This window comes from Theropithecus gelada, chromosome 11, assembly GCF_003255815.1.
Source record: "Theropithecus gelada isolate Dixy chromosome 11, Tgel_1.0, whole genome shotgun sequence".
Lineage (NCBI taxonomy): Eukaryota > Metazoa > Chordata > Mammalia > Primates > Cercopithecidae > Theropithecus > Theropithecus gelada.
The window spans coordinates 8,160,224-8,188,099 of NC_037679.1; the positions used below are offsets into that span (position 1 = coordinate 8,160,224).

A 27,876-nucleotide genomic window follows, 5' to 3' on the forward strand; every position below is an offset into this window, starting at 1 on the left:
AAAGGAAGACGATGCCAAGGCTGGATAAAGGGAAGCTTAGATTTATTGAGCGCCTACTGTGTGCCAGGCGGTGTGCAAGGCGCTTTACATACATTATCGCATTAAGTCCTCACAACAACCCTGCGAGGTAGGTGTTTATAAACCCCCATTTGACAGATGAGGAAACTGAGGCTCAGGGAGGTGAAGTGATGCGGCCAAGTTCACATGGCTAATAAATGGCAGACAGAGGTGTCCAAGGATCGGAGAGAAAAAAAAAGACTTCAGTGTCTGAGTCCCAAGCCGGCTGGGGTGGATGAGTACAAAGATGGGACCGGCGGGCTCCAGAGGTCTGGGAGGCCGGAGGCCTGCTCCCGGCCCAGCACGGCTGGAGACTGCAAGGCTGGGGACCCGCGCTTGGGAACTAGGGATCGGATTGAGTGGCAGAGCCGGAATTAGCAACTGGGGAGATCCGCGACCTGCGCGCGCCCTGTAGTGGCTATAGAGAGTATCACACCCCACGCCGACTGGCTTCTGGGGACCGGCCTCTTTCCTTGCCTGGCCAGTTTCTTCGGAAGAGGCCGAGATGGGAGACATTCTCAGGATTTTTTCAGGTGGGCGATACCACCTGGGAGGGAAATCGTGGCCACGCCTCAGAGCATCACTAAGGAGCATTAGGGTGGAGGAAAAGGGGAAGGCCTAAAGAGGTCCCAAGCTGATTCATTGGTGTCCTTCCCTCCCCAGCTCAGACCACCACAGGCCAGGGTCAGTGACAGGGCCACTATCTTGCCCTGCTTTGGGGAGCCCTCACCTAAACCTGGGAGACTGGGATAGGAGTGCCTCACTCCCTTACCTCTTCTGCAAACCTTGGGCAGTCTCCTGAATTGATCATGACTTCAGGTGACAAGGAGGCCGCCCAGAAACCCTCAAACTCTGTTCACTTATTCCCAACTCTCATTCTTGGCTTGTCGAGGGGAGGATTAGATAGAGTCCTTTCCAAAGATCTCAAAATGTCAGAGATGGAAGGATGGACCTTAGAATACCATTGTTTTATATACCAGGAGGCCTGGAGAGGGAAAGTGACAGGCCTCAGTCAACCAGCAAGTCAGTGGCAGAGTTGGGATTGAAATCCAAGACTTGTGACACCAAGGTGAGCCCTCCTTCTGCTTTGCTGGTTGTTGCTGGACCTATTCCTCTTCTGCCAAGAACCCCTCTGTCATCTGATCACTCTGCCACCGGGTCCAAAGCCTCTCCTTCACTTTTTCCCTCCTCCTCAGATGCCCTGCCCTACACTGCCCTCCTATGGCTGCCACCACCCCTGCCCTCCTGCCTGATCCTTGTTAGGCCTCTCTGCTCAGCTCCGCACCCAGTGCATCAGCTGCGAAGAGCTCACCCTTGTGTCCTGAACATAACAGACATTAATTAAATCTACTGCTGATTCTCACCTCTCCTGAAACAAAATCATTAATGGGCATATGCTTCCCTTCCTTTCATTTATATTTCAAGGATGGGAATAGGTATGGGTAAGGATACAAGGAAAAGAGAAGCAAAGGAAGTCTGGGGAAGAATGGGGACCAGTGGACCCAAGGATGGATGTGTTGGGGACTCAAATACAAGAAGGGGCCTCTCACTGCCTCTTCCTATTTCCCTGTTGAGTCCCCCTGATGTCCCTCACCCCGAAGAGGACCTCCTCGGTTTGGCTTATGACATCTAGGATCTCTCCGACACTGTCGCTCAGTTCCGCTGTCTTCCCGTCTTCCTCCGGCGAACTGTTTCCAACCCCGGGCAGGGTCCTCTCATTCCGCCAGGAGGCGCCTGGGGCTTCTGTGTCGCTTCCATCAGAGGAGCCGCTATGGACGCTAAGCTCCTCAGCTTCGTCCGTGTCCGAGTCAGGGGCGGTGTGGCGGCGGATACGGGACACGGCTTCTCGCAGGGCCCCGGCGTAGGGCCCTGGGGTCCGCGCCCAGCCCTGGCCCGCGCGCCGCTGGATCACCGCCACTTCCGAGCCCTCGGCCCTGCCCTGGGCTCCCGAAGCTCCTGGGCCTAAGGCTTGGTGCTCTGGGCTACCTGGCTGCGTGGGGGCGTCCCGCAGGTTTACTTCCGGGGCCGGGAGCCCCAAGATGCGGGAGGTGCGCTCCTCCAGTGAGGAGTCCCCCGGCCTCCCGCCCTCAGCTTCGCCCCCGCGGCCCCCGCCGGGCTGGTGTAAAAGGCGACTGTTCGACAGCCGCTTTCGGCAAGGGGAAGGAAAGACCGTGGCCCCTTCACTCTCCTCCTTGCCGGGCTTCGATTGGCTGGCGGATTCCCCCACCACGCGTGTCACCCCAGAGGGCAAAAGCTGCACCTGCTGGGTTCGGGGGGTTGGAACATATTGGGATCGTATCACCACGCACGTGGCGTCAATGACAAAGACTCCTTCCCCACGGGACGGGCCCTGGGAACTGCGGGGCAAGGTGTGGGCACGGCGGGTCGCCTTCCAACCCTCCAGGGTCTCCGGTCCTGCCCCCTCTCCAAGACCCAGGGATTCTCTCCATCCGGTGCCTCCGGGAGCCCAGGGTCTGGGGAGTGTCTGGCTATGGCGGGGCGGCTGCTTTTTAGGGGAGGGAATCCAGCATTTAGGGAACCAGATCTGTTCTTTTCCTTCTTTCCCTTCCCTCGAGCCCTTGAGGTGGTGCCTGGATCTGGGAGCGGGACGCGGGGCACTGGGAGCCGCAGTTGCAGACCCCGCAGGAGTTGTCTCGGTGCCTGCGCTCCCAGTAGCTTTGGCTTGGGGATGGCTGTCGCTACCACTGTTCAAGTCAGCAGCAGCCAGCCCCAGGCTTTTCTCCACGACCCCCTTGCCGGGCTCTGGCCTTGCTCTGGCCGCTCCACAGCCTGGGGATCCCCCCAAGAGACCTTGCCCCTGTCGGAGACCCCAAGCCCCGAGGACGTCCCGGTAGATCCGAGGATCCAGCCTCTTCTTTGTGCGCCCTCCCTCTGTCCTGGCCGGAGTCGGAGGTGGGGCTGATGAAGTGGGCACCTGGGAGTGTCCGGGGCCTCTCTTAGTCCCCAAGGTCCTATGGGGGCCTTCGTAAGAAGGTGGAGCCACGTAGGGTGGCGGCCGGTCCCAGCGGCGTCGCGGGGCGGTCCCGGCAGAACCTCTCAGCAGCAGGTGAGCCTCGTAGCTTGGGGGCCCCGGCCGCCGACCTCCCCAGGGCCCCGCCCACGCCGACCCTGGGTCGCTCTGCGGCTGCGCGGATGGACGGGGCGCTCGCCCCACCAGCGCCAGGCGCTCCGGCCGCAAGGTAGCAGGGAGCCCTGCCGGCTGGGCTGCCCGAGGGGCGTTGCGGGGCTCCGGGCGGGGCCGACCCGGGGGGCTTCGTCGGGCCCCACCAGCCTTGCGCCTTTTTCGCTCGGTCTCCTTGGCCTCCCGCTCCTGCGACGCCGCTTTCCTTTTCTCTTGCTCCCGAGCTCGGACCTCGGCCAGGGGCCCCGCCCGCCAGTTGGTGGCCTCCTGCAGCACCCTGGAGGCCCAGGGCCGGCGGGGCGGCGGCTGTGGGGATCCCGGGCGCGGCCCACACCTGGGACAATGAGCAGGAACCCAGGTGAGCAGTCTGTGGGGGAAGGGAGCCGAGGTCCGGGGAGCTGGGAGCAGTGGAGACCACTTGGGGCAGCCATGTGAAGGGGTGTGTGTGAGTGTGTGCGCGTGTGCACGTGCGTATATGTTAGGACTGAAGTCGAAGCGGGACTCCTCGCCATCTCTGCCTGCACACTTTAACAGCGTCTGCCCCATCTCACCTCCTGCCCTTTCTCACACCCACTCCTGTTCCCCCAAACAACCGGATGAGTCAGGCCCCAGCCTTCGGGAGCGGGCAGGGGTGGGAGGCGTGGGAAAGAGAAGGGGGATCAGTAGTGCTCGCTGGTGCCTGCGGGGAGGTCCGGACCCCACTCCCCGCCCCACCACTCTCTTCCCCTCACCCCTGCTTCACTCACGTGCGGTTCTGGAACCCGCGAGCCCAGTGGCTGGCCTGGAAGTCCATGGGCTGTCGAGAAGGGGCGCGGCGACTATAATGACAGGAAATAGTCTTCACTTCTATCACCAATAGCTTGGACTTCTGCACCCAGAGGCAGCTGCCAGACTCCTCATCCTGAAGCTCCCGGGGGCTGTCAGGCCCCTCGGAGAACAGTGGGCCATCCAGCATCCTGCCCCACCCCACCCCGGCCCCCCACCCTCCCACCCGCCCCAGGAGCCCCCTCCCAGCCCAGGGAGCCGGCGCCCACTGCAGAGCCGCGGGCCCGGGGACTGGGAACTATATATACCCGGGCACACGTGTGTGTGCCTGTCTCTGTGTGTGCGCGCGCATGTGACACCGCGCGGACTGCTCCGCGCTGCTACCTCCCCCATGTGCACGGCCGCCCCCTGGGGCCCGGGATTGGACGCCCCTTCCCACTGCTGTTGTCCCCCAAGCCTGATGGGATCGCACGAGTGGGCGGGGGAGGGACTTATGATTCTTGCCAAGCTGACAGTGCCCCCTCCCCCGCCCCTATTTCTTCAACCTTCCTGCCGTTTTAACCCTTTACTCTCCTGCTTGTCAGGTTGCCTGACCACCAGGGTTCTGCCCCTGGCTTCCTGCCTCAGATTTCAGTTTCCCCAACATAGAGTGCGTGAGAATGGAACTCAAGGTCTCTGCCTGCCACTCTGCTGGTTTCCATGGGGTTGGGGTGCAGGAGGGGCTGGCCCACGGCTGGGGGGCTATTTTTAGCGGCAGTGGCTGTTCGGGTGCAGAGATGAGATGAGTAACCAGCTCCCATGCGGTGGAGAGAGGAGGCGGTGGCTTTCACCAAGCTTTTGTGCGACTCTGAGGGAGAGCTGCCTTCCCTAAGCTCAAAAAGGGTGACCCCTACACCCGTATCTCCTCGCCAGCTCAGTGCTGCAGCCTAGGACTGCTGGTACAGCAGGACACAGGCGTGTGCCTTGGCCACCCAAGCTGCCCTACCAGTCCCATTCTACATGTTTGTCCTTGGGCAGCCAGGGAGCCCTCCCACAGCAGCAGGCTTTCACCTCCAATTTAGAAGCAGGATTTGGGGGTTATATTGTTCTGTGCCCACACAGCCTGCCCAGCTTTATGGAGGACAGAGTAAGTGCTTATGCACTCTCACCCTTCCAGAGGGGGATGGAGGAGAGATGGTGTGTTTGCTTGGCAAAACTAATCCCCTAGCAACTGAAATGATAAAAGTGGCCTTTCCCCCCCCCCCAATGTAGAGCTCCCCCTCACCACAATTGCCTAGTTCACTCAGCCCCCACCTGAAGTGGTGCTCCAGATGCTCACCTTTGGGCTGCCTCTGTCCTGGGGGGCTGTTGCTTACATCCACATGATCCCTCCTTCTAAGCTTATACCAGGTGTCCCCTGATTCACCATGGTAATGTTAGTGGCAGCACAGCCCACGCCAACCCTTCCATGCAGAGACTTAGCAACCATGCCTGGCAACCATGGCAGCAGCCTCAGTGGAGGGGAGGGGTGCAGAGAGGGGAAAGAGAGTGTGTGTGTGGCAATGGTTCCTCGGGAAGAAGGGATAATTTGCCTCTGGAGAGGAATAGGTAAGAATAGAAGCTTGTGAGTCTCCCAAATTTTATCCCTTGTCTCTCCCTCAGCTTCATCCTCACACTGAGACTGATAGGTTGGGTTTTAGGGGGAAATCAGAGAAGCAAGAGTTCCCAATTAGTTTTCCACTAATGTACATGGAGCCCTTTGGGTCCAGACCCTTCCTTTTAAGGGGATGGGGAACAACCAGAAAGGTTGTTGTGGGGCAGAGACTGACTGACTGAGAAACAGCTCAACAAAACCAGGCCTCTGCTCCCTAACACAAACCTTTAGAGAGAATGCAAACATTCCCTGTCCCATCCACCCTACCCCCCTTGATTCCACACACCTGCCAGCTGCACCGATGACTTGACTCGAAGGTGCTTCCTTCCACCCTAGGTCCCACTAGAATCCTGAGGCTTTTTAAAGCCCCTGCCTCCTCCCTAGGCAAATCTTCCTTAATGAGAGAATGTGACAGAAGAGGCCATCTGTCCTTTCCACCATGTACTTACCCTCCCCACACATAAACATACTCTAATTCTAATAACTTGGAAGCCTTCCTCCCCCAGGTTTGAGAATGTGCTGTGAGAGCTGTAAAGGGGTGAAGGCTGAAGCAGGGGCTCCTCTACAGCCATGATGCAACACTGAAAGCTGAGCTCTGATGAGGGCCACCTTTTTTTAAAATAAGCTTCCTCAGGTCGAATCTGATGAGGGCCTTGATGCTTTTCCCTGTGTTCCATCGGGAAGCCTAGTTTGGAGAACCCAGTATGCCATGGCTGGAGGGTCATCAGAGGGGTTAGGCACTGTCAGGGAAGGGGTTAGCAGCACTGTGGGGGAAGGGGCAAGCAATGACTCTGAAATTGCTCCTGGTTTGGATGGGAAACTGTATCATACCTGTAAGGCAGGGGTGAGCTGGCACCCAAATTTAGCTCATACTCCAGTCTAGCAGTTCTGGTGTTGGGTGCTGACTGCTGTTTGGGTCTACATGGTTTCAGTACAGAGAATGGATCTGATGGAGTGACCAGTGCCCTGCTGTTCTCCCACCATCCAGCTCTGTCTCACCTTGGAAGAAAGGCAAGGGATTTGTAGGTTTAAAGATAGTGCCAGCGGGGTACGGTGGCTCATGCCTATAATCCCAGCACTTTGGGAGGCTGTGGTAGGTGGATCACAAAGTCAGGAGTTTGCGACCAGCCTGGCCAATATGGGTGAAACTCTGTCTTTACTAAAAAATACAAAAACTAGCCGGGTGTGGTGGTGCACGCCTGTAATCCCAGCTACTCAGGAGGCTGAGGCAGGAGAATCGCTTGAACCTAGGAGGCAGAGGTTGCAGTGAGCTGAGATTGCGCCACTGCACTCCAACCTGGGCAACAGAGCGAGATTCCATCTCAAAAAAAAAAAAAAAAAAAAAAAAAGTGCCAACTCAGCAAAAGCCAAACAGTCCAACCTTCCTTAAGAAAAGCTGATAATGGTGGCAGGATTCTTTGCCCAAAGGAGACCCTCAAGTCTGTCTACTCTTGGGAGTAGACACTAACACTGTTACAGGATTTTCCTTGGGTACCAGCCATGATTCAGGCAGAGGGGAAAGTGAGATAGAAAGAAGGAACCACAGGGAATAGGGTAAGGAGTAGTTGTGAAAGAATTAGAAGTCGGAAGTCTACTGTAGCAGTAAAGACTGTTTGGGTTCAAATCCTAGCTCCATTTTTTTTTTACTAGCTGTGTGGTCTTGGGTTAGTTACCCAGCCTCTCTGTGCCTCCATTTTTTAAAATCTGTAAAAAACTGGAATAGTGTCTACTGTTGTTCTGAGGATTAGTTAATATATGTAAAGCACTGAGAATGATGTCTGGCACACAGTTTTGTGTGTGTACGTGTGTATGTGTGTGTACACACGTTATTATTAATGACCAGTTGAAGAAGCCATATAAAGTAGGAAGGTAGTATCCATCAACTGTAAAAATCAAACACTGCAATACCATGAAGAGATAGCTGTCATTTAATTAGATTTGCCACAAAAAGCAATAACCTTAGCTAATCACGCTGCCCTCCTCCTCCACCTAACCCCCATCTCCCTTCATATGCACAAACACAGGAACCCAAAGCCCCTCCTCCCCACAATCCTCCCCACTCACATTATGGGAAGAAATGTCACTAAATGGACTTAGCCTCCTCCATATAGCATGGAACAGGTGAATAAAAATATCTTTATGAAGAATTTTGTTGTGCTGTTATCTTAGGGTTGAATCAGGGCTGAGATGGAGGCAGAGGCAAGTGAGGTCTGGGGATCTCTTAGAGATCAGAATTTGTCTGAGAGGCACAGAGCCTATAGTTCACCCAGAAAGGGGGCTATGTCTAAGAAGACAGGGGCTAGAATTGGCTAGGCTGAAAGTTTTTTTCAAGTGTGTGTGAGGGTAAGGGTAGCTATAAATCCATTCTCCTTCCTCCCCCTATACCTTCCCTAGCTCCCAGATAGAAGGGCAGGGGGCCCTGAGCAGGGAACAGAGTCACAATTCCCCCAAGTTTCATCTGATTCCCACAGAGCTTCCAGCAGGCAGTGAGTTGGGCATATCCCCTGGTGCTGCCTGACCCCTTCCCCCAGCTCAGGGCTTCTTCTCTCCACCTGTGAGCACCAGGGCCTGCAGGATGTCAGACAGTGATACAATTCCCTTGACCACATCATTTTCATCCACCACTACAAGTCGGTGAACCTGGCACAGAACAACAAGGGAAAAAGGGAATGTTTAGTGCTGGCCTCAGGGGAAGCCCCTCTGCCCCTACTCTCCTTGCCAAACCCCACTCTCAAGGTTGCTCCCCTCAGCTCCTTTAGGGTTGCTGGCCTCCCTACCTCTGCTTCCACTAGCCTGTTGATGATGGTCTCCAGAGTCTCATGCAGGTAGCACTTGAGAACACCCTCAAAGTAATGTGATCGATGTTGCAGGGCTTTAGTCACAGATACATCTAGGTTGTTGTAAGTCTTTTCTGCTGCCAGATTCTGGGGAGACAGAGGAAGGAGCTTGCAGGGAAGCAAGAAAGCCAGCCTCCAAACCCTGAACCCATCCAACCTCACCAGAGGGATTCAGGGCAATTGTCAGCCACAAGGCATACCCAACTCATTCAATTCCTTTTCAAATAGGATTTGAAAGCCTGGAAGCTTCTAAGACCCTTAGATCACAGAAGAGACTCCCTTCTCCCTCTCCATATTTAATAGCACCCCCCACCCTTCCCTACCTCCCAAACCCTCCACAATCACTCACGATAACATCAAACTTGGAGTAGATGTCCACCACACGCCCTAGGGGGACAGAGGCAGCTCAGTAAGGAGGATCTGGGGTCTAAAGCTCCCCCTACTCACAGAATCACCCTCCTGGCTAAGCTGAGGGGAAAGCAGATTTTCCCGGAGCCACCCTGACTTGCCTGGATCTTCCCTCCCTCTCCTTCTGCCCAATCTCTCACCCTTCTCGTCCACCACTGGCAAGGCTGAGACTCGATGCTGTACAAAAATCCCCAGAGCCACATAGACGGGGGTGGTAGTGCGAACCATAGCAATATTGGCATAGGTGCCAATCTGTAGCTCTTCCAGAGACTTGGACATGAACTCTGGCTTGGGGAACTCAGTGATCTGAGGAAAGAACCATCAGCTTAATTTTCAAGGCACCCAAAGCCACCCTTGGATACCCCCTCCAACCCAGTATGTTAGAAATAAGGGCTGGGTGCGCTGGCTTATGCCTATAATCCCAGTACTTTGGGAGGCTGAGGGGGACATATTGCTTGAGCCCAGGAGTTCGAGACCAGCCTGGGCAACTTGGCAAAACCCCATCTCTATAAAAAATACCAAAAAATTAGCCAGGTGTGGTGGTACACACCTGTAGTCCCAGCTCTTCTGGGGGTTGAGATTGGGGGTCACCTGAGCCCAAGAGGTTGGAGGCTGCAGTGAGCCATGATAGTGCCTCTGCACGCCAGCCTGGGCAACAGAGTAAGACCTTGTATCAAAATAAATTAATAAATAAATAAGAAGTGGGGCTGGATGCAGTGGCTCACACCTGTAATCCTAGCACTTTGGGAGGCTGAGGCGGGAGGATCACTTGAGCTCAGGAGTTCGACACTAGCCTGGGCAACACAGTGAGACCTTGTCTCTTTTTTCAATAAATAAATAAATAAACGAAAAAAGAGAAAAAAGAACTGGGCTGAGGAGCACTTACAAACAATTTGAGGAACTTCAGAATGCGCTTGTGGGTGAGGATATACAAAGTATTGCCTGATTCTGGGTCAATAACTGGCAGCCTGTGGATCTTGTTCCGAATTAATGAAGAGACAGCATCAAACAAGCTGTGGGAGGGTTGGAGATAATAAGTTCCACAGTGCTGGGGCTGAGGGTGAGTAAACACTCCATAAAGTGTATCACTAAACAGGGAAAGCTAATGGTTAGGGAAGGGGGGCAGAGTACAGGCCAGACTTAGAGAGAGAGAGAAAGTGTGTAAGTGTGTGTGTGTGTTTGTGTGTGTGTGTGTGTCTTTTCTCTCTTCTTCCCCTTTCCCTGGGTGTCTAGGGCATTAGCTAGGCTGATGGCAAATCTCTTCCCCTTTTTGGACAGATGGATAACTGGAACTCACCTGGCATTAGGAGAAATGCAGACAAGCGGTTTAAAGGAATCCTGGAGGTACACCTCTGAAGGGAAAAGGGATGGGTCACAAAATACCACCATGGAAAAGCATTTCCCAGAAACCCTCCATCCCTTTATAACCTTTTACAACCCCAATTCTCTACATACCTCTCCAAGTTTCTATCTTGTGTTCTTCTAGCTCATAGATCTGTACCTGAAAGCAGAAGCAACAGAATTTGAGACCTGATCTCTCTGCTTCCTGAAGCCCTTGTGGCTTGCTGGGAGCAAAAGAAATGAGAATGAGGGACTTAGGGTAGGGAAACTGATTTTGGTCATTGGGCTAAGGTTCCTTACCAAGGCTGATTTATAGTAGCGGTGCAGGATATTGATGAAATCAGTGATGGTCAGCATGCCTAGAGGACAAGACAGAGCCCTCAGTACTGCCTGAAGCTTGTCTCCCTGCCCAGCACAAGATGCCAATAATAATGTGTTCCAGAAACTTTTGCTTACCCACAAAACTTTGCTTCTTACTATCCCATAAAGGGGCAGCTCGTACACCGTTAGTCACCAAAGCAAAAAAAGCTTTCTTCACCTGTAGCCAAGACAGTAATAATCATAAAGGCAAATCCACAGGGGCAGGACTGTAAAATAAAGAACAGTGTTTGGGCATGTTGGGTAAAACATGAGACTAACTTCACAGAAGGATAAGGATATTACCCTTAGGATGAGATAGGATGAGAGGTATTAAACCACAGGCTCCAAAGGGGGAAGGGAAAAGAGGATTCACCCACCTGCAGGGACGTATCAAATACAACCAATTTGGAGCTTGTGGGAATCAGGTCATAGCAGCGATGAGACTTCATGAAGGAAGTATACACGCTATTGTTGGATTCTGGGGTCTCTGCATAGGGTGGGATAGTTAGCAGCTTCCTTCCCCATAAAAACTCCCAATCAAAAGAGACAGAAAACAGAATAGTGTTCTAGTATCTCAAATATTTACAGCATGATTTTTTTTATAAGGCCCCTTATCTGTCTTGTTCCTATTGTTTCCACAAAACCTGCATAAACCTCTTAGAAACCATTTCATCCAACCCCTATCTCCAGGTTAAGACTTTATCTATTGGTCCCTATAGGTAAAAGAAAGTTGACTAAAACATAAAGCCTATAGTATCTCTCTTTAACATGTTATAATCTAAAAATGTTTCTCATCTTTAATCCAAGCTTTCCCTTTCATATATTTAGCACATTTTCACTTTCCTCTTTTTTCAATGAAATAAGCTGCTTAAAATTCTTCCAAGACTGTGCTGGGCATGGTGGCAAGCACCTGTAATCCCAGCTACGCAGGAAGTTGAGGCAGAGGATCACTTGAACCCAGGAGCTCAAGGACAGCCTGGGCAACACAGCGAACCCCTGTCTCAATTGAAAAAAAAAGTTATTTTAAGACCTGCAAATGGGAAAGTCATGTTCCAAGTTGGGCCATTTCTCATTAACAATAAGTTGGAGCCCAGTGCTCAATCAACCTGGCTCAAAACACCCTGATAGTCCATTCTGGGACCACCCTGTAGATCAGAAATCATCCCAGGAGATCCTGAGTAGTTTACCTTTTTCTATTCCTGTGATTTTAATTGCTCGCTCTAAACTAGGGAAGCAATCTCCCAAAATAATAGCTTGAATGTGCTACATACTATACTATGTGCACTTAAAAATATTACATTAGCCAGGCGCGGTGGCTCACGCCTGTAATCCCAGCACTTTGGGAGGCTGAGGTGGGTGGATCACGAGGTCAGGAGATCAAGACCATCCTGGCTAACATGGTGAAACCCCGTCTCTACTAAAAATACAAAAAATTAGCTGGGCATGGTGGTGGGCGCCTGTAGTCCCAGCTACTCGGGAGGCTGAGGCAGGAGAATTGCTTGAACCTGGGAGGCAGAGGTTGCAGTAACCCCAGATTGTAACACTGCACTCCAGCCTAGGCAACAAGAGTGAAACTCCGTGTCAAAATAATAATAAATAAATAAATTACATTGACTGGGCATGGTGGCGCACGCCTGTAACCCAGCACTTTGGGAGGCCAAGGTGGGTGGGTCACCTGAGGTCAGGAGTTTGAGACCAGTCTGGCAACATGGCAAAACTCCATCTCTACTTAAAAAATACAAAAATTAGCCAGGCGTGGTGGCACGTGCCTGTAGTCACAGCTACTCAGGGGACTGAGGCAGGAGAATTGCTTGAACCCAGGAGGTGGAGGTTGCAGTGAGACGAGATTGTGCCTCTGCACTCCAGCCTGGGTGACAGAGTGAGACTCTGTCTCAAAAAAAAAAAAAAAAAAATTACAAAATTTAATCCTTACAACAAATGTGTAAGTACTGTCCTCATGTTTCAGATGAGAAAATAGGTGTAGTTAAATAAACTGTTCAAGTTCACCCATTAATAAGTGGCAAGAAAGACTCAAACAAACCCAGATCTGATTCCAAACTTCATGCTCTTAAGTCTTTAATCAATTTGGTTTTTAATATTTAATTTTTAAACCAAAGTTATACAGATACACAGTTTAAACAAACAGTTTTACAAATTTTGTTAAGAAAAAAATGCAGTCCTTGCAACCCACCTTCCTGTACTACCCTTCCCCAGAGATGAGAACATCTATCTACCTCTTTTAGTTGATTATTTTGGTACTTAATTCCATGTCCTTAAATAACATGTTTGTATTGCTAGTTTCCGATTTTTTTTTTTTTTTCATTTTGGGGCATTATTTATCATCTACCTACCAAAGAGGAGGAGAATTTCTAGTTCTCTCTCCTACTAGGGCTTCACCACAAACATGTACTTCCCATCCTCCCCATTCTTCCAGGAGCTAAACCATAATGTTTAAATCTTTTTTATTTATTTATTTATTTTTTTTGAGAGGGAGTCTTGCTCTGTCACCCAGGCTGGAGTGCAGTGGCATGATCTCAGCTTACTACAACTTCAGTCTTCCAGGTTCAAGTGATTCTCCTGCCTCAGCCTTGCAAGTAGCTGGGGTTACAGGCGCCCGCCACCATGCCCGGCTAAATTTTGTATTTTAGTAGAGATGGGGTTTCACCATGTTGGCTAGGCTGATTTCGAACTCCTGACCTCATGTGATCCGCCCACTTCGGCCTCCCAAAGTGCTGGGATTACAGGCATGAGCACTGCACCCAGCCAGTATTCAAATCATTTTGACTGAATATTTATTATTCAGAAATAAGCCAAATAATAAACTATGATTTTTTTTCTTCCTTTCACAACTTTGTTTTCTCTGGAGTTAATGTCTTGTCCTTTTGTTTGTTTAATTTTCTATGTATAATTCTTATAACTAATCCAACCCCCAAATGCTTCACCAGTTGTTTAAATCTCCTTTCAAGAGGTTCAAAAGCATTAGATAGTCTATCAATTTAAACTACCCAAAGAAGTCTCGCTGGAGCCTTCTGACCTGCTCAGATCTGGGCTGGTTTAACTGGTGTGCACTGCTGTCATCCTGGGATCTTTATTCATCACCATCCTGGGTACCCCTTTCACGTCTCTCCTCCACTGGTGCTCCTGTATCCTATATCGCATTTTCATATTTTTTGATTACTCCCTTATTTTGGTGGAACACATCTTCCAGTACCTTCCTGAGAAAGGGTGCATGGAAGGTACATGTTTTTGAGACCTTGCAGCCTGTAGATATCTTTATTCTACCCTCATCCTTGGATTTATAATTCGACTGAATAGAGAATCTGCAGGAAAGCTTGGAATGTATTTTCCTGCAGAATGTTGAAGGCATTCCTCCGCTGCCTGCTAGCTGCTGGTGTTGTTGAGAGGCAATTCTGACTTTTTGTATGTGACTTTTTTTTTCTCTCTGAAAACTCATAGGATCTTCTCTGTTTCCAGTGTTCTGAAATCTCAGGATGACTGTGCTTTGGGTGGGTCACTTTCATCCATTGTGCTGAATATCTGATGGGCCCTTTCAATATGAAAACTAATGTCCTCAAGTTCCAATAAATGTTCTTGAATTAGTTCCTCAATTATTTCCTTCCCTCTGTGTTGCCATTTTTCTCTTTCTATGACTCCTATTTAGAAACTGGACCTCCTAGACTGATCCTTTAATGTTTGTTTGTTTTGTGGGTTGTTGAAATATTTCTTTTTTTTTTTTTTTTTAAAGAGACAGGCTTTCATTCTGTCACCCAGGTTGGAGTGCAATGGCGAGATCATGGCTTACTGCAGCCTTGACCTTCTGGGCTCAAGCAATTTTCCTGTCTCAGCCTCCTGAGTAGCTGGGACTACAAGTGCATGCCACTGTGCCTGGCTAATTTTTATTTTTTTTTGTTGAGATAGGGTCTTTCTGTGTTGCTGAGCTGGTCTCGAACTCCTGGTCTCCCACCTCGGTCTCCCAAAGTGCTGGGATTATAGGTATGAGCCACTGCACCCTTCTCTCCTATTTTCTACTTTGTTGATTTTTAACTCTCCTTTCTGGGAAATTTCCTCATGTTGACTTTTGAAACCTCCAGCTGTGTTTAAATTTTTGCTATTATATTTTTAATTTCCAAGAGTTCCTTTCTCTTCTCTGAAAATTCCTTCTTTAAAAAATTGTATCCTATACTTGTTTCATGGTGGAAATATGGTTTTTTGTTGTTGCTTTTGTTTTCTTGAGACAGAGTTTTGCTCTTGCCCAGGCTGGAATGCAATGGTGCAGTCTCAGCTCACTGCAACCTCCAACTCCTGGGTTCAAGCGATTCTCCTGTCTCAGCCTCCCGAGTATCTGGGATTACAGGTGCACACCACCATGCCCAGCTAATTTTTGTATTTTTAGTACAGACAGGGTTTCATCATATTGGTCAGGCTGGTCTCGAACTCCTGACCTCAGGTGATCTGCCTGCCTCGGCCTCCCAAAGTGCTGGGATTACAAGCGTGAGCCACCATGCCCGGCTGTTGTTTTCTTTAAAGATATACTACCTTCACAGGTATTGAGAAATATGTTCCTTTACCTAAGGTTATATTAATATTATTAAAGTTTTCTTCTCCCCTTTTCCTTCCAGTTGCTTTTTTCCTGTTTGTTTCTTCCGTGTGTACATGAATTCGGGAGGGGCAGTTTGCTTTTTCATTTTTATTTATTTTTTACCAGGGAGATACAGCCTTCAGAGTAAAACAAAGGTACATTCCAGGGTGGGGTCGGGGGCAGTTTGGATCATTTTTCACAGATCCTTTCTTTAGATGTTTGGTAATCCCTGGTTTAAAGGAGAACTTAAACCATAACTTAAGAGTGGAGGCTTTAAAGCTGAGTGGAAGCTCTAAGTGTGTAAGTGAGCCTTACTGACTGCGAATCATTTGGGTAGGAAACATTCAATACTTAAATATTTTAGAACTTCCCTTCAAGAGGATTCTGGAGAGAAGGATTATTCAATTTCATGCTTGGAGGGTGAAGTCTTTTCTGCCAGCGCTCTGGAAACTGAAAAGGAAAAGACGGCTGGAGGCTCAGCATCTAGTATAGTTCACTACATGCTCCTGTTTTCAGTGCAGTACTTCAGTCCTAAGCTGTGCCCAAGTCCCTTGCCAGATTTCCAGTCTTTGCCACAGGTGGGAGGTGGAGTTGCTCACTGTTGCTCACCTGATCACTCAATGGGATAGGGTGTCTTGGGATCTGTTTCTTAGACCTTAATGCTTCTTGGCTCTCACTGCTAGTTATAATTCAGTTTTCTCAGATCTAAGTCATTCATCACTCTTTTGTCTGCTTTTCAGCTTCCAAAAATTCATTGCTATTATCTCCTCTCCTGTTTTCCCTATGGTGTGTTTGTATCTTTTTCTTTAAAAAATTTCCTTTATGATGGTTTTAGGGGACTTTTTGTGAATATATATTCAATGTACCATCTTTTTTTTTTTTGAGACAGAGTCTTGCTCTGTCACCCAAGCTGGAGTGCAGTGGTGCGATCTCCACTCACTGCAACTTCCTCCTCCTGAGTTCAAGCGATTCTCATGCCTCAGCCACCCAAGTAGCTGCGATTACAGGCATGTGTCACCATGCCTGGCTAATTTTTATATTTTTAGTAGAGATAGGGTTTCACCATGTTGGCCAGGCTGGTCTCAAACTCTTGTTCTCAAGTGATCCACCCGCCTCAGCCTCCCAAAGTGCTGGGATTACCAGGCATGAGCCACTATGCGCAGCCCAATCTACCAATCTACCATCTTTAACTGGAAGCCTACCATTGTTATTTCAACTTGAGAATTCAAACTCCCAAGAAAATGTTTTTGGACACCAGTTTAAGATACATACACTACACTGATAGTTAAATACTATCATTCAGGCCACAGGCCCACAAATATATTGGATTTGGCTTTCTCGGTGTCTTTTTTTTTTTTTTTTTTTGAGACCAAGTCTCGCTCTGTCGCCCAGGCTGCAGTGCAGTGGCACCATCTCGGCTCACTGCAACCTCCACCTCCCGGGTTCAAGCAATTATCCTGCCTCAGCCTCCTGAGTAGCTGGGACTACAGGTGCCCACCACCACGCCAGGCTAATTTTTTGTATTTTTAGTAGAGACGGGGTTTCACCATGTTGGCCAGGATGGTCTTGATCTCCTGACCTCGTGATCCGCCCGCCTCGGCCTCCCAAAGTGTTGGGATTACAGGCGTGAGCCACAGGACCCGGCCTGTTTGTTTGTTTATAATTGAGACAGGATCTCACTCTCTGCCCGGGCTGGAGTACAGTGGCACAATCACAGCTCACTGCAGCCTCAGCCTCCTGGGCTCAAGCAATCCTCCCACCTCAGCCTCCCCAGTAGCTGTGACTAGAGGTGCACACCACCATGCCCGGCTAATTTTTAATTTTTTGTAGAGACGGGGTCTCACTTATCCAGGCTGGTTTCGAACTCCTGAGCTCAAGTGATCCTCCTGCCTTGGCCTCTCAAAGTGCTGGTGTTACGCTGTGCCCAGACTTATTTAAATCAAAAATTTTTAATCTAGAAATTTACATAAAAATCCAAATTTCTAGTGTCTTCAAAGTCAGAAGATCTGCCAAAAATAGGTCTTAATTGACCAGACCTAGATAGTTGTTGCCTTTTTTTTTTTTTTTTGGGACGGAGTTTTACTCTTGTTGCCCAGGCTGGAGTGCAATGGCATGATCTTGGCTCACTGCAACAAAATCCGCCTCCTGGGTTCAAATGATTCTCCTGCCTCACCCTCCCAAGTAGCTGGGATTATAGGTGCCCACCACCAAGCTCGGCTAATGTTTTCTACTTAGTAGAGATGGGGTTCCACCATGTTGATCAGACTGGTCTGGAACTCCTGACCTCAGCCTCCCAATGTGGTGGGATTACAGGCATAAGCCACCACAACCCAGCTGCCTTAATTGTAATTTTTTTTTGAGGCAGAGTCTTGCGCTGTCCCCCAGGCTGGGGTGTAGTGGCACGATCTCGGCTCACTGCAACCTTTGCCTCCCAGGTTCAAGCAATTCTCCTGCCTCAGCCTCCCAAGTAGCTGGGATTACAGGTGTGCGGCACCACGCCCGGCTAATATTTTTATTTCTAGTAGAGACAGGGTTTCACCATGTTGGCCAGGCTGGTCTTCAACTCCTGACCTCAGGTGATCCACCCGCCTTGGCCTCCCAAAGTGCTAGAATACAGTCATGAATCACCATAGCCAGTCCAGTTGTCACCTTCTTTTAGATGCAACACAAGATCTACAGGTTGTCATAATCATATGTCGTTCACTTCACTGCTTGGTCCATGTAGGCAATTTGAGTTTCAGGTTTCTGCCTTGGTGCTAATACAAATGTACTCAAAAACATAAAATAGGCACTGGCCGGCATTGGAATTGTCTTCCTTGTGCTCTGGATTTTAGAGGTTTAGTGCTTCTATTACTAGATTAGTTCTAAGAGCCTTTTTCTAATTTTTTTTTTTTTTTTTCTGAGATGGAGTTTCACTCTTGTTGCCCAGGCTGGAGTGCAATGGCACAATCTTGGCTCACTGCAATTTCTGCCTCTGCGGTTCAGGCATTTCTGCCTCAGCCACCCAAGTAGCTGGGATTACAAGCATGCGCCACCACACCTGGCTAATTTTGTATTTTTAGTAGAGACAGGGTTTAACCAGGTTGGTCAGGCTGGTCTCAAACTCCTCAGCTCAAGCGATCCACCTGTCTCGGCCTCCCAAAGTGCTGGGATTACAGGAGTAAGGCACAGCGCCCAGCGCTTTGCATAATTTTTTGTGTACACTCAATGGCTTTAGTGAGCTTGCTGGGTGATAAAATCCTGGTGGCACTGTTTCTGGACTACGCAGAAAATACCCAGGACTTCTAAAACATGGTTAGCCAGCCCAGAGCTGCCTATGGAAGTTTTCCCTGTACCTCAGAAGTTTCTCTCAAGTGGTTTGATAATTGAAGATATTAACCATCCCCAATCTGCCCAAGATTTATTCCTGGGTGATCTTGCCAAACTACTGTCACTGATTTTTGTGGTTTGGCCCATTATCTGGCCCTGCTTTGACTTTCCCAGGGGAGAGATTCAAAAGCATTGTTGAAGACATTGTTAGGGTCAGGCTATTGTTTCCATGCCCACTTTCCTTTCTTCAGTAAACTTACCTTGAGGATGCTCATTTTCCAGAGCTGGGGAGCTATCTGAGGAAATGACCTGGAGAGACAAGAAAACAGATTCAGCTTAACCTGGTTCCATCCATTTTAGCCTAGCAACATTAGGGGAAGGGCTGGTGAACAAATAATGACTTTCTTTAAAGCACTATAAAGCCACCACCTCCCCCAACCCTGTTTTTTTTCTGTTTCTGAGACAGGGTCCCGCTCTGTCACCCAGACTGGAGTGCAGTGGTGTGATCACAGCTCACTTCAGCCTTGACTTCCTCCGGGTCAGGTGATCCTCCCTCACTTCAGCGTCCTGAGTAGCTGGGACTACAGGCGCACGCCATTATACCCAGCTAATTTTTGTATTTTTAGTAGAGATGGAGTTTCGCCATGTTGCCCAGGCTGGTCTTGAACTCCTGGGCTCAAGTGATTGCCCTCCTTGGCCTCTCAAAGCACTACGATTACAGGCATGAGTTACTGCACCCAGCCTTATTAGGCTCTTCAGAAATAATGATCTCATTTAATCTTCATAACAACCCTGAAGTAAATACTATTATTAGTCTTATTTTCACAGATTATGTCTCTGAGAGTCAAGAGACATTAAGCAAGCTGTCCAAGGTCACATGGCTGATAAGGAGTGGAGCTGGCATTCAAACACCTGTCTTCTGGTTCCAGAGCTTGTGGTTTGCTTTTTTATAACATCAAAATTTTAATAAATAACATACATGAAAAAACAAAAAATTTTAAAACTACTTATACCTAAGAAAATAATTTATTATAACTGATGAAGAGTTTGGTTATCTTGGCAGTGTTCATTTTTGTAAATTTGCTTGTTTGTTTGTTTTGTTTTGAGGCAGAGTCGCGCTCTGTTGCCCAGGCTGGAGTGCAGTGGCGTGATCTTGGCTCACTGCAACTGCCTCCTCCTGGGTTCAAGCGATTCTCGTGCCTCAGCCTCCTGAGAGCTGGGATTACAGGCGTGTGCCACCACACCCACCTCATTTTCATATTTAGAACAGAGACGGGGTTTTTACCATGTTGGCCAGGCTGGTCTCAAACTCCTGACCTCAACTGATCTGCCCGCTTCGGCCTCACAAAGTGCTGGGATTACAGGCATCAGCCACCACAACTAGCCATTTTTATAAAATTTTTGAATGTATTTATTCCATTCTGATGAAATTCTACCTCTCTGGAATCACAGAAGAGAAGAAACCAATACTGCTACAATATTGTGCCTTCCAGAAATACTTCTATCCACTTCTGAGTGGAATGAGCATTATCTGCAAAGCTCATGTTCTTGTACACTATACCGCCTAATGAAACATTAGGTCTTAAAAGCTAAGACTAAAGATCTGAGCTTAGGGCTAACCCCTACAAGATTCTCACAGATCCACTTATTAAAACATGGAAGCCAGAGAGATAGCATTGTCTTCCCCCAAACACAGACACTCACTAGGCATATTTGTAGGCACTAGAACCACAGACATTGGTTCTACCATTGTCTACCTCCATGGTAGAGAGAGGGCCACAACTGGGGAGGATCCTTGTAGCTGACTGTTAGCCAGTCAAAGCCTGAATGACTGAGAGGTGGATAAGGAACATGAATGTTCTGAAACTGGGGACTCGAGTCCACTCAGCACCCTTGTCAGTCAAACAAAGGCTGCTATAGCCAGGGGATGCTGGTTTTCCAAGTTTCCCTTCCCAAGACAGTCTGAGATTAGAGTGCTTTGACTAGACAAAACTTAGAACCATTTCTGTGCTCCCTCAAGTGGGAACATTTGGAAATGCCATTGTTATTTAGGAACCCAGAAGGGATCACAACAATTTTCATCTGCTAGCATCAACAGTCTTGGCTCCACTTTCTCTGGGTGATATCTCCAAAATAACTTAAAACCATACTTCATCCCCATAGCTTCTGTAGTAACATGACATTAAAAACTTCAACCTGGGAGGTTGGCTGACAAACTTCCTAAACCAAGGAAGTTTACGACAGCCCTAAACTTTTCTCCCTTAATGGGCTAGGGGAGAGTGCAGGGAGTAAGGGGGATAATCTCCTTCTCTTCCCTCTGGACTGCATAAGACTGTCAGCTTGGCCTGCCATTTTGGCAGGACTATCAGAACAACAGCCTCATCACTTGTAAGTAGGAGAGAGGGCTGTGATAAAGATAGACACATGATATATCAGAGTCTCACAAAGATCTACACAAAGGCACAAAAACAGCTACTTCTGTAGAATTTACCCATCATATGATATATATTGTAGTGTGCGATACTTATTTTGTCCGTTATCTATCCAAAGAGATTATAAATTCCTGGAAACCTAGAACTATCTTATACTTTGTATCCCCCATACCACCAAGCACAGGATTTTGCATATAATTCACAGTTGTTTTGTTTTTTAATTTTCAAAGAATGATGCACACTGATATGAACAGATATGCCTAAGACTAAGTTACAGAGGGAGGAAAGAAACATATAGCTAACTAGAGATACAGATACCAACATAACAGAGTCAAATACAACTGAATATGTGACTTTTTTTTTTTTTTTTTTTTTGAGACAGAGTCTCGCTGTGTCACCCAGGCTGGAGTGCAGTGGCGTGATCTTGGCTCACTGTAATCTCCGCTGCCCGGGTTCAAGCGATTCTCCTGCCTCAGCCTCCCAAGTAGCTGGGACTACAGGCGCCTGCCACCATGCCCAGCTGAGTTTTTTTGTATTTTTAGTAGAGATGGGGTTTCACTATGTTGGCCAGGCTGGTCCTTTTTTTTTTTTTTCTTTTTGAGATGGAGTCTCACTCTGTTGCCCAGGCTGGAGTGCAGTGGCGCGATATCCGCTCACTGCAAGCTCTGCCTCCCAGGTTCACGCCATTCTCCTGCTTCAGCCTCCCAAGTAGCTGGGACTACAGGCACCCGCCACCATGCCTGGCTAAATTTTTGTATTTTTTAGTAGAGACGGGGTTTCACCATGTTAGCCAGGATCGTCTCGATCTCCTGACCTCTTGATCCACCTGCCTCAGTCTCCCAAAGTGCTGGGATTACAGGCGTGAGCCACTGTGCCTGGCCAGCCAGGCTGGGCTTAAACTCCTGACCTTGTGATCTGCCCGCCTCGGCCTCCCAAAGTGCTGGGATTACAGGCATGAGCCACGGAGCCTGATAATGACGTTTAACTTTCTGCCTGTTTCACCATATCAGAGGGGGAATTATGTAGTTACATCTACTTCTTTCTACTTTTTTTTTTTTTTTTTTTTTGAGACAGGGTCTCACTCTGTCATCCAGGCTGGAGTGCAGTGGCATGATCACAGATCACTGTATCTTCAACTTCCCCAGCTCAAGCAATCCTTTGACTTCTGCCTCCTGGGCTGCTGGGACTACAGGCACACACCACTAAGCCCAGCTACTTTTTGTATTTTTTTGTAGAGATGGGGTCTCGCTATGTTGACCAGGCTGGTCTTGAGCTTCTGGGCTCAAGCGATCCGCCCACCTTGGCCTCCCAAAGTTCTGGGATTACAGGCATAAGCCACTGTGCCTGGCCTCCTTTCTACTTTTAATAACATAGGGGACCTGAGAAAGTACAACTGTACCATGTAAGTACAAAATATTAGAGACACAGTCTACATCTGACAAACAGACTCGCAATTTCTTCCAAACTTCTGATCTACGTTTCCAATTATTTGTTTGACAACCATAGATGTCACAGAGACTCCTCAAATGCTTCAATACGAAACCAAACATTTGTCCCTCCAATCCTATTATTCTTGCTGTAGTTCCCATCTTGTTTTTTTTTGTTTTATACAGCTGTCTTCTTACCAGTTATCAGCTAAGCTGGTATGTTAGAAATGCCTCAGATCTATCTCTCTCATTGCCAATTTTACAGCCTTAATTTAGGCTTCTACCTCTCACTTCTGCAAGACTGTTTAAATTGGGGTCCTTGGCCCATATCTATCTGCTTTTCAATTTGTCTTTCGTGCTTTCACCAAAGCATCTCAGGTTTGGAAGGGGCTTTCATCTCCATTAACAAGAAACTTTACTTTCCGAAGTAGCTCAGTCCATGTACAGAAAGCTGCTATGAACATTCCTAAAAGACATTCACTGACTTGCTCATAAATCTTCCATGGGTCCCCTATTACAAAACAAAGTTCAAATTTAGCATGGTGTGTAATACCTTCAACCTGATCTTAGCCTACTTTTCCAGTCTTTTCTCTCACTGTGACCAAAATCCAAAGCCAGCAACATCAAGCCGCTGGCTCACCCCCAGTTCTCCACATCCCCCAGTTTCAGTGCCCTTGCTCATACTGTTCTCTCAATTTGCAGTGCCCTCTCCTAGGTCCAAAGTAATTTTTCTCTCAACTATTCTGTCACAGTCCTTTGTTTTCATATTAATGATAGCATTTATTATAGTCTACCTTTAAATAACAGCTGTTGCTGGCTTGCCCTCACCCTTACTCCAGTTAGGCTGAACATTTTCAAAGCAGTTTTCTTTCTTTTCTTTTTTCTGGAGACAGGATCTCGTTGTGTCACTCAGAGTGGAGTGCAGTGGCATGATCTCAGCTAACTCCAGCCTCCACCTCCCTGGATCAAGCAATCCTCCCACCTGAGCCTCCAGAGTAGCTGGGACTACAGGTATGCACCACCACCATCATGCCTGGGTAATTTTTGTGTTTTTGTTTTTGTCAAGACAGGGTTTCATCACGTTGCCCAGACTGGTGCTGAACTCCTGAGCTCAAGCAATCCACTTGCCTTAGCCTCCCAAAGTACTGGCATTACAGGCATGAGCCACCACACCTGGCTGTTTTCTTTTTCCTCTTTTTAACTTCTACCCCAGAGCCTAATCCAGTACATAAAGTGTGAAGGCTAAATTAGAAAATCTACATAAAAATGCTCTGTAAACCATACTACACTCACAAGTAAGTAGAATATGACATGTTATTTTAAATTTAATGGAATTAGACTCCTTATTTTTGTTCAACATTATCTTGATTAGTCAGAACTGGCTCCCTTGCCTGGGAGACCAACTGCGAATCGTTTTAGTACTTTGGTCGGTTTTCTTTTCAAAAACCTGAAAGAAACAACCTCTCTGTGGGCAGAGAAAGGGTGTGGCAAAGAATTACTATGGGCATGTAATCCAAAGCAAAGTGAACCTGCAGTCCTTTCATAACTACAGTAGCAAATGATAAAAACCAAGATGGGAAGAGTTACTCTGCCTGAAAGAAGACACATGGTTAAAAACTGTGGAGAGGGAAGTGTATGGGAGGGGTTACAGAGCGCTAGAAAAAGACTCCTGAGAGTGAGGGTGGGTGCAAACATGCAGCAGGCAACCCGCGGCATCTGTGGGAGGGTGACAGGGCCCTGCCACAACTGGTCAATGCCTGCTCGCCAAGAATGAGCTGTGCCAAAACTCCTGCTTAGAGTCGCAGAGCGGGCCATGACCTAAACTTGTCCAGGGACACATCGGCCTCTAACACTGCAAGTTTTCCTCTTTCAAGCAAACCTCAATTCTCAGGCTTATTAAGGGAATGTGACTTCACTGGATGCAGTATAAAGATCTTCAGATGTCCTCCTGCCAGGGATTGCAGGGATCACAGAAAGACTACCGAGGTCCAGCAGCTACCTGCAAGCGGAGATCCCACTGGACGCCCCCTGCCTCACCCAGCAAAGCCGGATCACAACCCTGCGCTCTCAAACCTCTAAAAGGGCTTGAGGTGCTAAGAGGAAAGGAAGCCCAAGATTGCCACGGCTTACGTGGGCTCCAAGGAGGGCCAGGAGTCACTGCCTGCTTGGGCTAAGGGTACCGCGTGCGGAAAGGCGGCGGGGGCGCGGCCCAGTCCTAGGAGATGCGCCCAACGAAGAAGCGGAGGGACACGGTCACGGGATAGGGCAGACACCCGGCTGCTTTTTGTTTGCTAGACACCAGCGCCAGCCCCTGCCCGGCCCTCCCGGTCTCCTAAGTGGGGTCTTAGGCTCTACAGCGCCCCCGACCGCCCTCCTGCGCTCCTCACCGTCTCCATTGCAAGAGGCGCCGGCTTGGTTTTCTCGCTTTAGGAAACTCTCTTGGGGAAGGCCACGCCCCACATCCGGTGCGGCGACGCCACTTCCGCCCACGACATGGCAGTCGCCAGACTACGGCGGAAGGCGTGGAACCCACCCTTCCGGCGGTGGCAGGCCTCGGTAAGCGCCCTCCCCCGGGTCCTCTCGGACCGCACGGATCCGGCTGACGGCGAGGGTCACGGGACGGAGCCGCTTGTATTTAAAATGTTCTTTTTTTATTTGTCGTTTAAAAACAAACTTGGAAGAAGCAAAATCCAAAACTTGCCCTTTGCCTCTCGCAACATAAATTATGTACAGTTCAGAATGATCGCTGATACAAAACATGCCAAGGACAGGGGCGCTGAGGGTGGAGGGAGAGAGGGCGCTTTAAAAAAGGGAACCATTTCATCCGTTGTTACGAAGGACCAACCTTGCTGTACAGGATACACACAACACAAAATAAAGTCTTCACGGGATTCACACTTGTCAGCGATTTATTTTTTAAAAAGGGGGAGGGTCCTGGAGGTGAGGGGAGAAGACTGTAAAGGGGAAAACTGAAAATTGAGTATGTGCGAGTGTAAACCAACCCAAAATACAAACACGGGGGGGTGGGGGATTCTGATGCAATTATACAGGCAGGGTACTTAAAAAAAAACCAACCAAAATTCCAACCTTGTAGCTTGGGTCTGAGTTATAGTTTATATAAAAATTAAAAACTGTATAAGGTTTCTTCACTAAATTCTACAGGACTATCGGATACCTAGCATATGCTTACAAAGTCTGCCCCATCCCCTTTTCCCAATCCCAGGGCCCAAGCCCCAAACACAGCCTGACTCACGGGAGCCAATCTTCCCCTCCCTGTAGCCTAGACCTATTGCTCTCCGAAAAGGAACATCAAGGGCTGTGGCTTTGAGGGCTGCAGCCCAGTCTTCCCGCTGTCTGATTTAATTACAGCGGTTCCTGTGGGAGTGGGGGGTGTTATTCTCTTAAACATTTGCAGCTTGAAACAGTTGAGGAAGCAGCTTTAAAAAAAAAAACAAAAAAAATCTCCCTACCCCCAACAATCCACAACTCCCCAAATTCAAAACAAAACAAAAACAAACCTAAAATCACAACAGCCACCAAGCTCCCCCTCCAGCAGGCCCGCCCGTCCACCACCACCAAGCCCACCCCTACACTCCAGACATCTGATTCTTGAAAATATTAATTACAAAATGCCCTTTGCCCACAGCCCCTAGAAGAGAACTGCATATAAGCTTCATCTTCATCCCCACGGTTCCCTACCAGAGAGGGGTTTGGGGTGTCACCCACCCCTTACCTACCCCCACCCCCAGGAAGAGGTTAAACTGCAGCACAAGCTTGGGCAGAAAGGGGAAGGAAAAGGAGGCAAGGAACCCATCACCCTCTGGCTCCCCCTGGGGTCAGCTCTCTTTTGTGCGTTATAACATAGTCCAACTATACAACAGGGGGTGGGAATTGCCCAGCCTCTATACCCCCATCTTACAGCAGTCACAGCCAGGGGGTGGGGAGTGGGGTGGGGGGTGAGGAAAAGGGCGGTAGGTTGGGTAATGGAGGGGGCCCCCCCACAAGGGGAGCTCCATGTGTCCGCCCCACACCCCCCTACCATTTATAAACTGGTTTTGTAAAAAGAAAATAGATATATTTATATAGAATATATAAAGCACAAAAATTAGTAGTTTTACATTTGCTCTCCCCGGGGGTGGGGGGAGAGGGGAGGGTTCTCACCTCCAGCCGGCTCCCCCATGCCCCACAAGACTATGTACAATCCCATGTATAAATAGATAAATACCCCCCACCCTCCCCTCGCTGACACTAAGCTCCCCACCCCCACATCACCACCCCTTCCCACCAGACCAGCAGCAGTTTGGTGACTGAGGGAAAGTGGGAGCTCCGGGCCACACCCTGCCTCATTAGGTATGGGCATGCCACTCAGGGATAGCCCTCACCCTACCCCCCACCCAACCCGTCCAGGGGCTGGAGGGCAAACGGGCTCATGATGGGGTTGGGAAAACAGGAGAGAGATATCCTGGTCCTAGGTTTAGCCCCCTCCTGCCCCCATGTCCAGATGGAGAAGGAAGTCCTAGAGCAACTAGGGGCCAGTCATCCCCAATCTTCATCATCATTTGCCTCAACCACCATCCCATGCCCATAATTAAAAACAAAGATGGATTTTTTGTTGTTGTTTTTCTTCCTCCTCCTACCCCCTCTTCCACCCACTCAGAAGAGGGCAGTGAGGTGGGGGAGAGGGTTGGGGCAGCAGGGGGCTTGGAGAGGGTCTCACATTTCAAAACAGCAAAAAATCCAACACTTAAATGAGGTAGGTGTGGGTGCGGGGTCTCCTTGCCCGGCTTGCCCAGCTTGCCCTCCTAGGCAGCTGGGCGCCTCTTTCCCGTTCATGTTGCATTTGTCAGAGTGGAAAACAAGGAAACACAACCCATAGAGAGACAGAAACACAGAGGAAAAGAGGGAAACAGACAGATCAAGAGGGAGGGGGGATGGGGGTGAGGGTGGGGGCAGGACCCGGCAGGCAGGGCCAGGTGTGGGACCCGGCCTTTGGGATTGTCAAGCTTAGTCAAGTCTCTTTGCAGCCTTGAGTTGGGCCGGAGAGGTCAGTGGGAGCAGCAGGGCTGTGAGGCCCGGCCACACATCCTCTTCCCCCACCCTGCTGCCTCCCAGATGCTTCTGGGTAGTTCCCGGCCCATATCCCCCTCAAACCTGAGATGCCCAATGGCTGCTTCTGTCTGGCCCCTCCTGGAGCTGGGGGCAGAGATGCCAGCCTGAGGGCCGGTGGTGGGGAAGAGGGTTGTCCCTGGTGCCCAGGGTGGGCTTGGCCTAGGGCCCTCTGCCCCAGCCTCCTGCTCCAGGGGCTCCGGTCAGCCGGCAGCCCCAGCCCTGGGTCCTGGCTCTGGCTGCTACCTCTCTTCCCCCTCAACCCTTTCAGGGAAGAGGTTGTGGGTAGGGGGACTCCCCTGCCTGGTAGCCTCAAAGCTTCTTAGTTCATCCATTTCCGACAATTCCAGGCTCCACAGTGGCAGGGGATCTTGTGCTGATCGTCCTCAAAATCAAACTGATAGTCATAGGTTAGCTGAAAAGAGAAGAGGGCAGAATCAATGCTAGCCCCCACAGGAAAAAGGGAGGGCAGAGAAGATA

At 49.3% G+C, this 27,876-nt stretch overlaps 3 protein-coding genes and 1 long non-coding RNA gene across 6 annotated transcripts in view; 1 reads left to right on the forward strand and 3 right to left on the reverse strand.

Annotated features, from left to right (window-relative positions):
- Positions 1 to 25: 25 nt before the first annotated feature.
- On the reverse strand, positions 26 to 4,277 carry DDN (dendrin). The gene is made up of 2 exons (XM_025401009.1): positions 3,946 to 4,277; positions 26 to 3,533 (listed from the first exon to the last, which is right to left on the reverse strand). Exons 1-2 carry the CDS (start codon positions 4,152 to 4,154, stop codon positions 1,604 to 1,606), a joined length of 2,139 nt encoding a protein of 712 aa, XP_025256794.1. The 5' UTR covers positions 4,155 to 4,277; the 3' UTR covers positions 26 to 1,603.
- LOC112634046 lies at positions 3,214 to 25,181 on the forward strand. The gene is made up of 2 exons (XR_003121718.1): positions 3,214 to 3,557; positions 24,192 to 25,181. It is a non-coding gene; the product is annotated as an uncharacterized LOC112634046 (long non-coding RNA).
- Positions 7,508 to 24,791, reverse strand: PRKAG1 (protein kinase AMP-activated non-catalytic subunit gamma 1). Of its 3 annotated transcripts, none has more exons than XM_025401011.1 (12): positions 24,678 to 24,791; positions 18,692 to 18,740; positions 10,921 to 11,030; positions 10,640 to 10,721; positions 10,484 to 10,542; positions 10,298 to 10,343; positions 10,140 to 10,194; positions 9,729 to 9,855; positions 8,983 to 9,148; positions 8,784 to 8,821; positions 8,375 to 8,521; positions 7,508 to 8,237 (listed from the first exon to the last, which is right to left on the reverse strand). In XM_025401011.1, the coding sequence occupies exons 1-12, from the start codon at positions 24,684 to 24,686 to the stop codon at positions 8,130 to 8,132; spliced, it is 996 nt and encodes a 331-aa protein (XP_025256796.1). In that variant the 5' UTR covers positions 24,687 to 24,791; the 3' UTR covers positions 7,508 to 8,129. The 3 variants fall into 3 exon arrangements, with proteins under 3 accessions (XP_025256796.1, XP_025256795.1, XP_025256798.1); XM_025401010.1 differs by having other exon boundaries at positions 10,484 to 10,569; XM_025401013.1 differs by having other exon boundaries at positions 24,478 to 24,694.
- Positions 24,920 to 27,876, reverse strand: part of KMT2D (lysine methyltransferase 2D) — a 42,519-nt gene continuing 39,562 nt past the window's right edge. Inside the window, exon 56 of the mRNA XM_025401008.1 lies at positions 24,920 to 27,811. Within this exon, the coding sequence (XP_025256793.1) occupies positions 27,719 to 27,811 (93 nt within the window). The 3' untranslated portion in view covers positions 24,920 to 27,718. The remainder of the gene's footprint in view (positions 27,812 to 27,876) is intronic.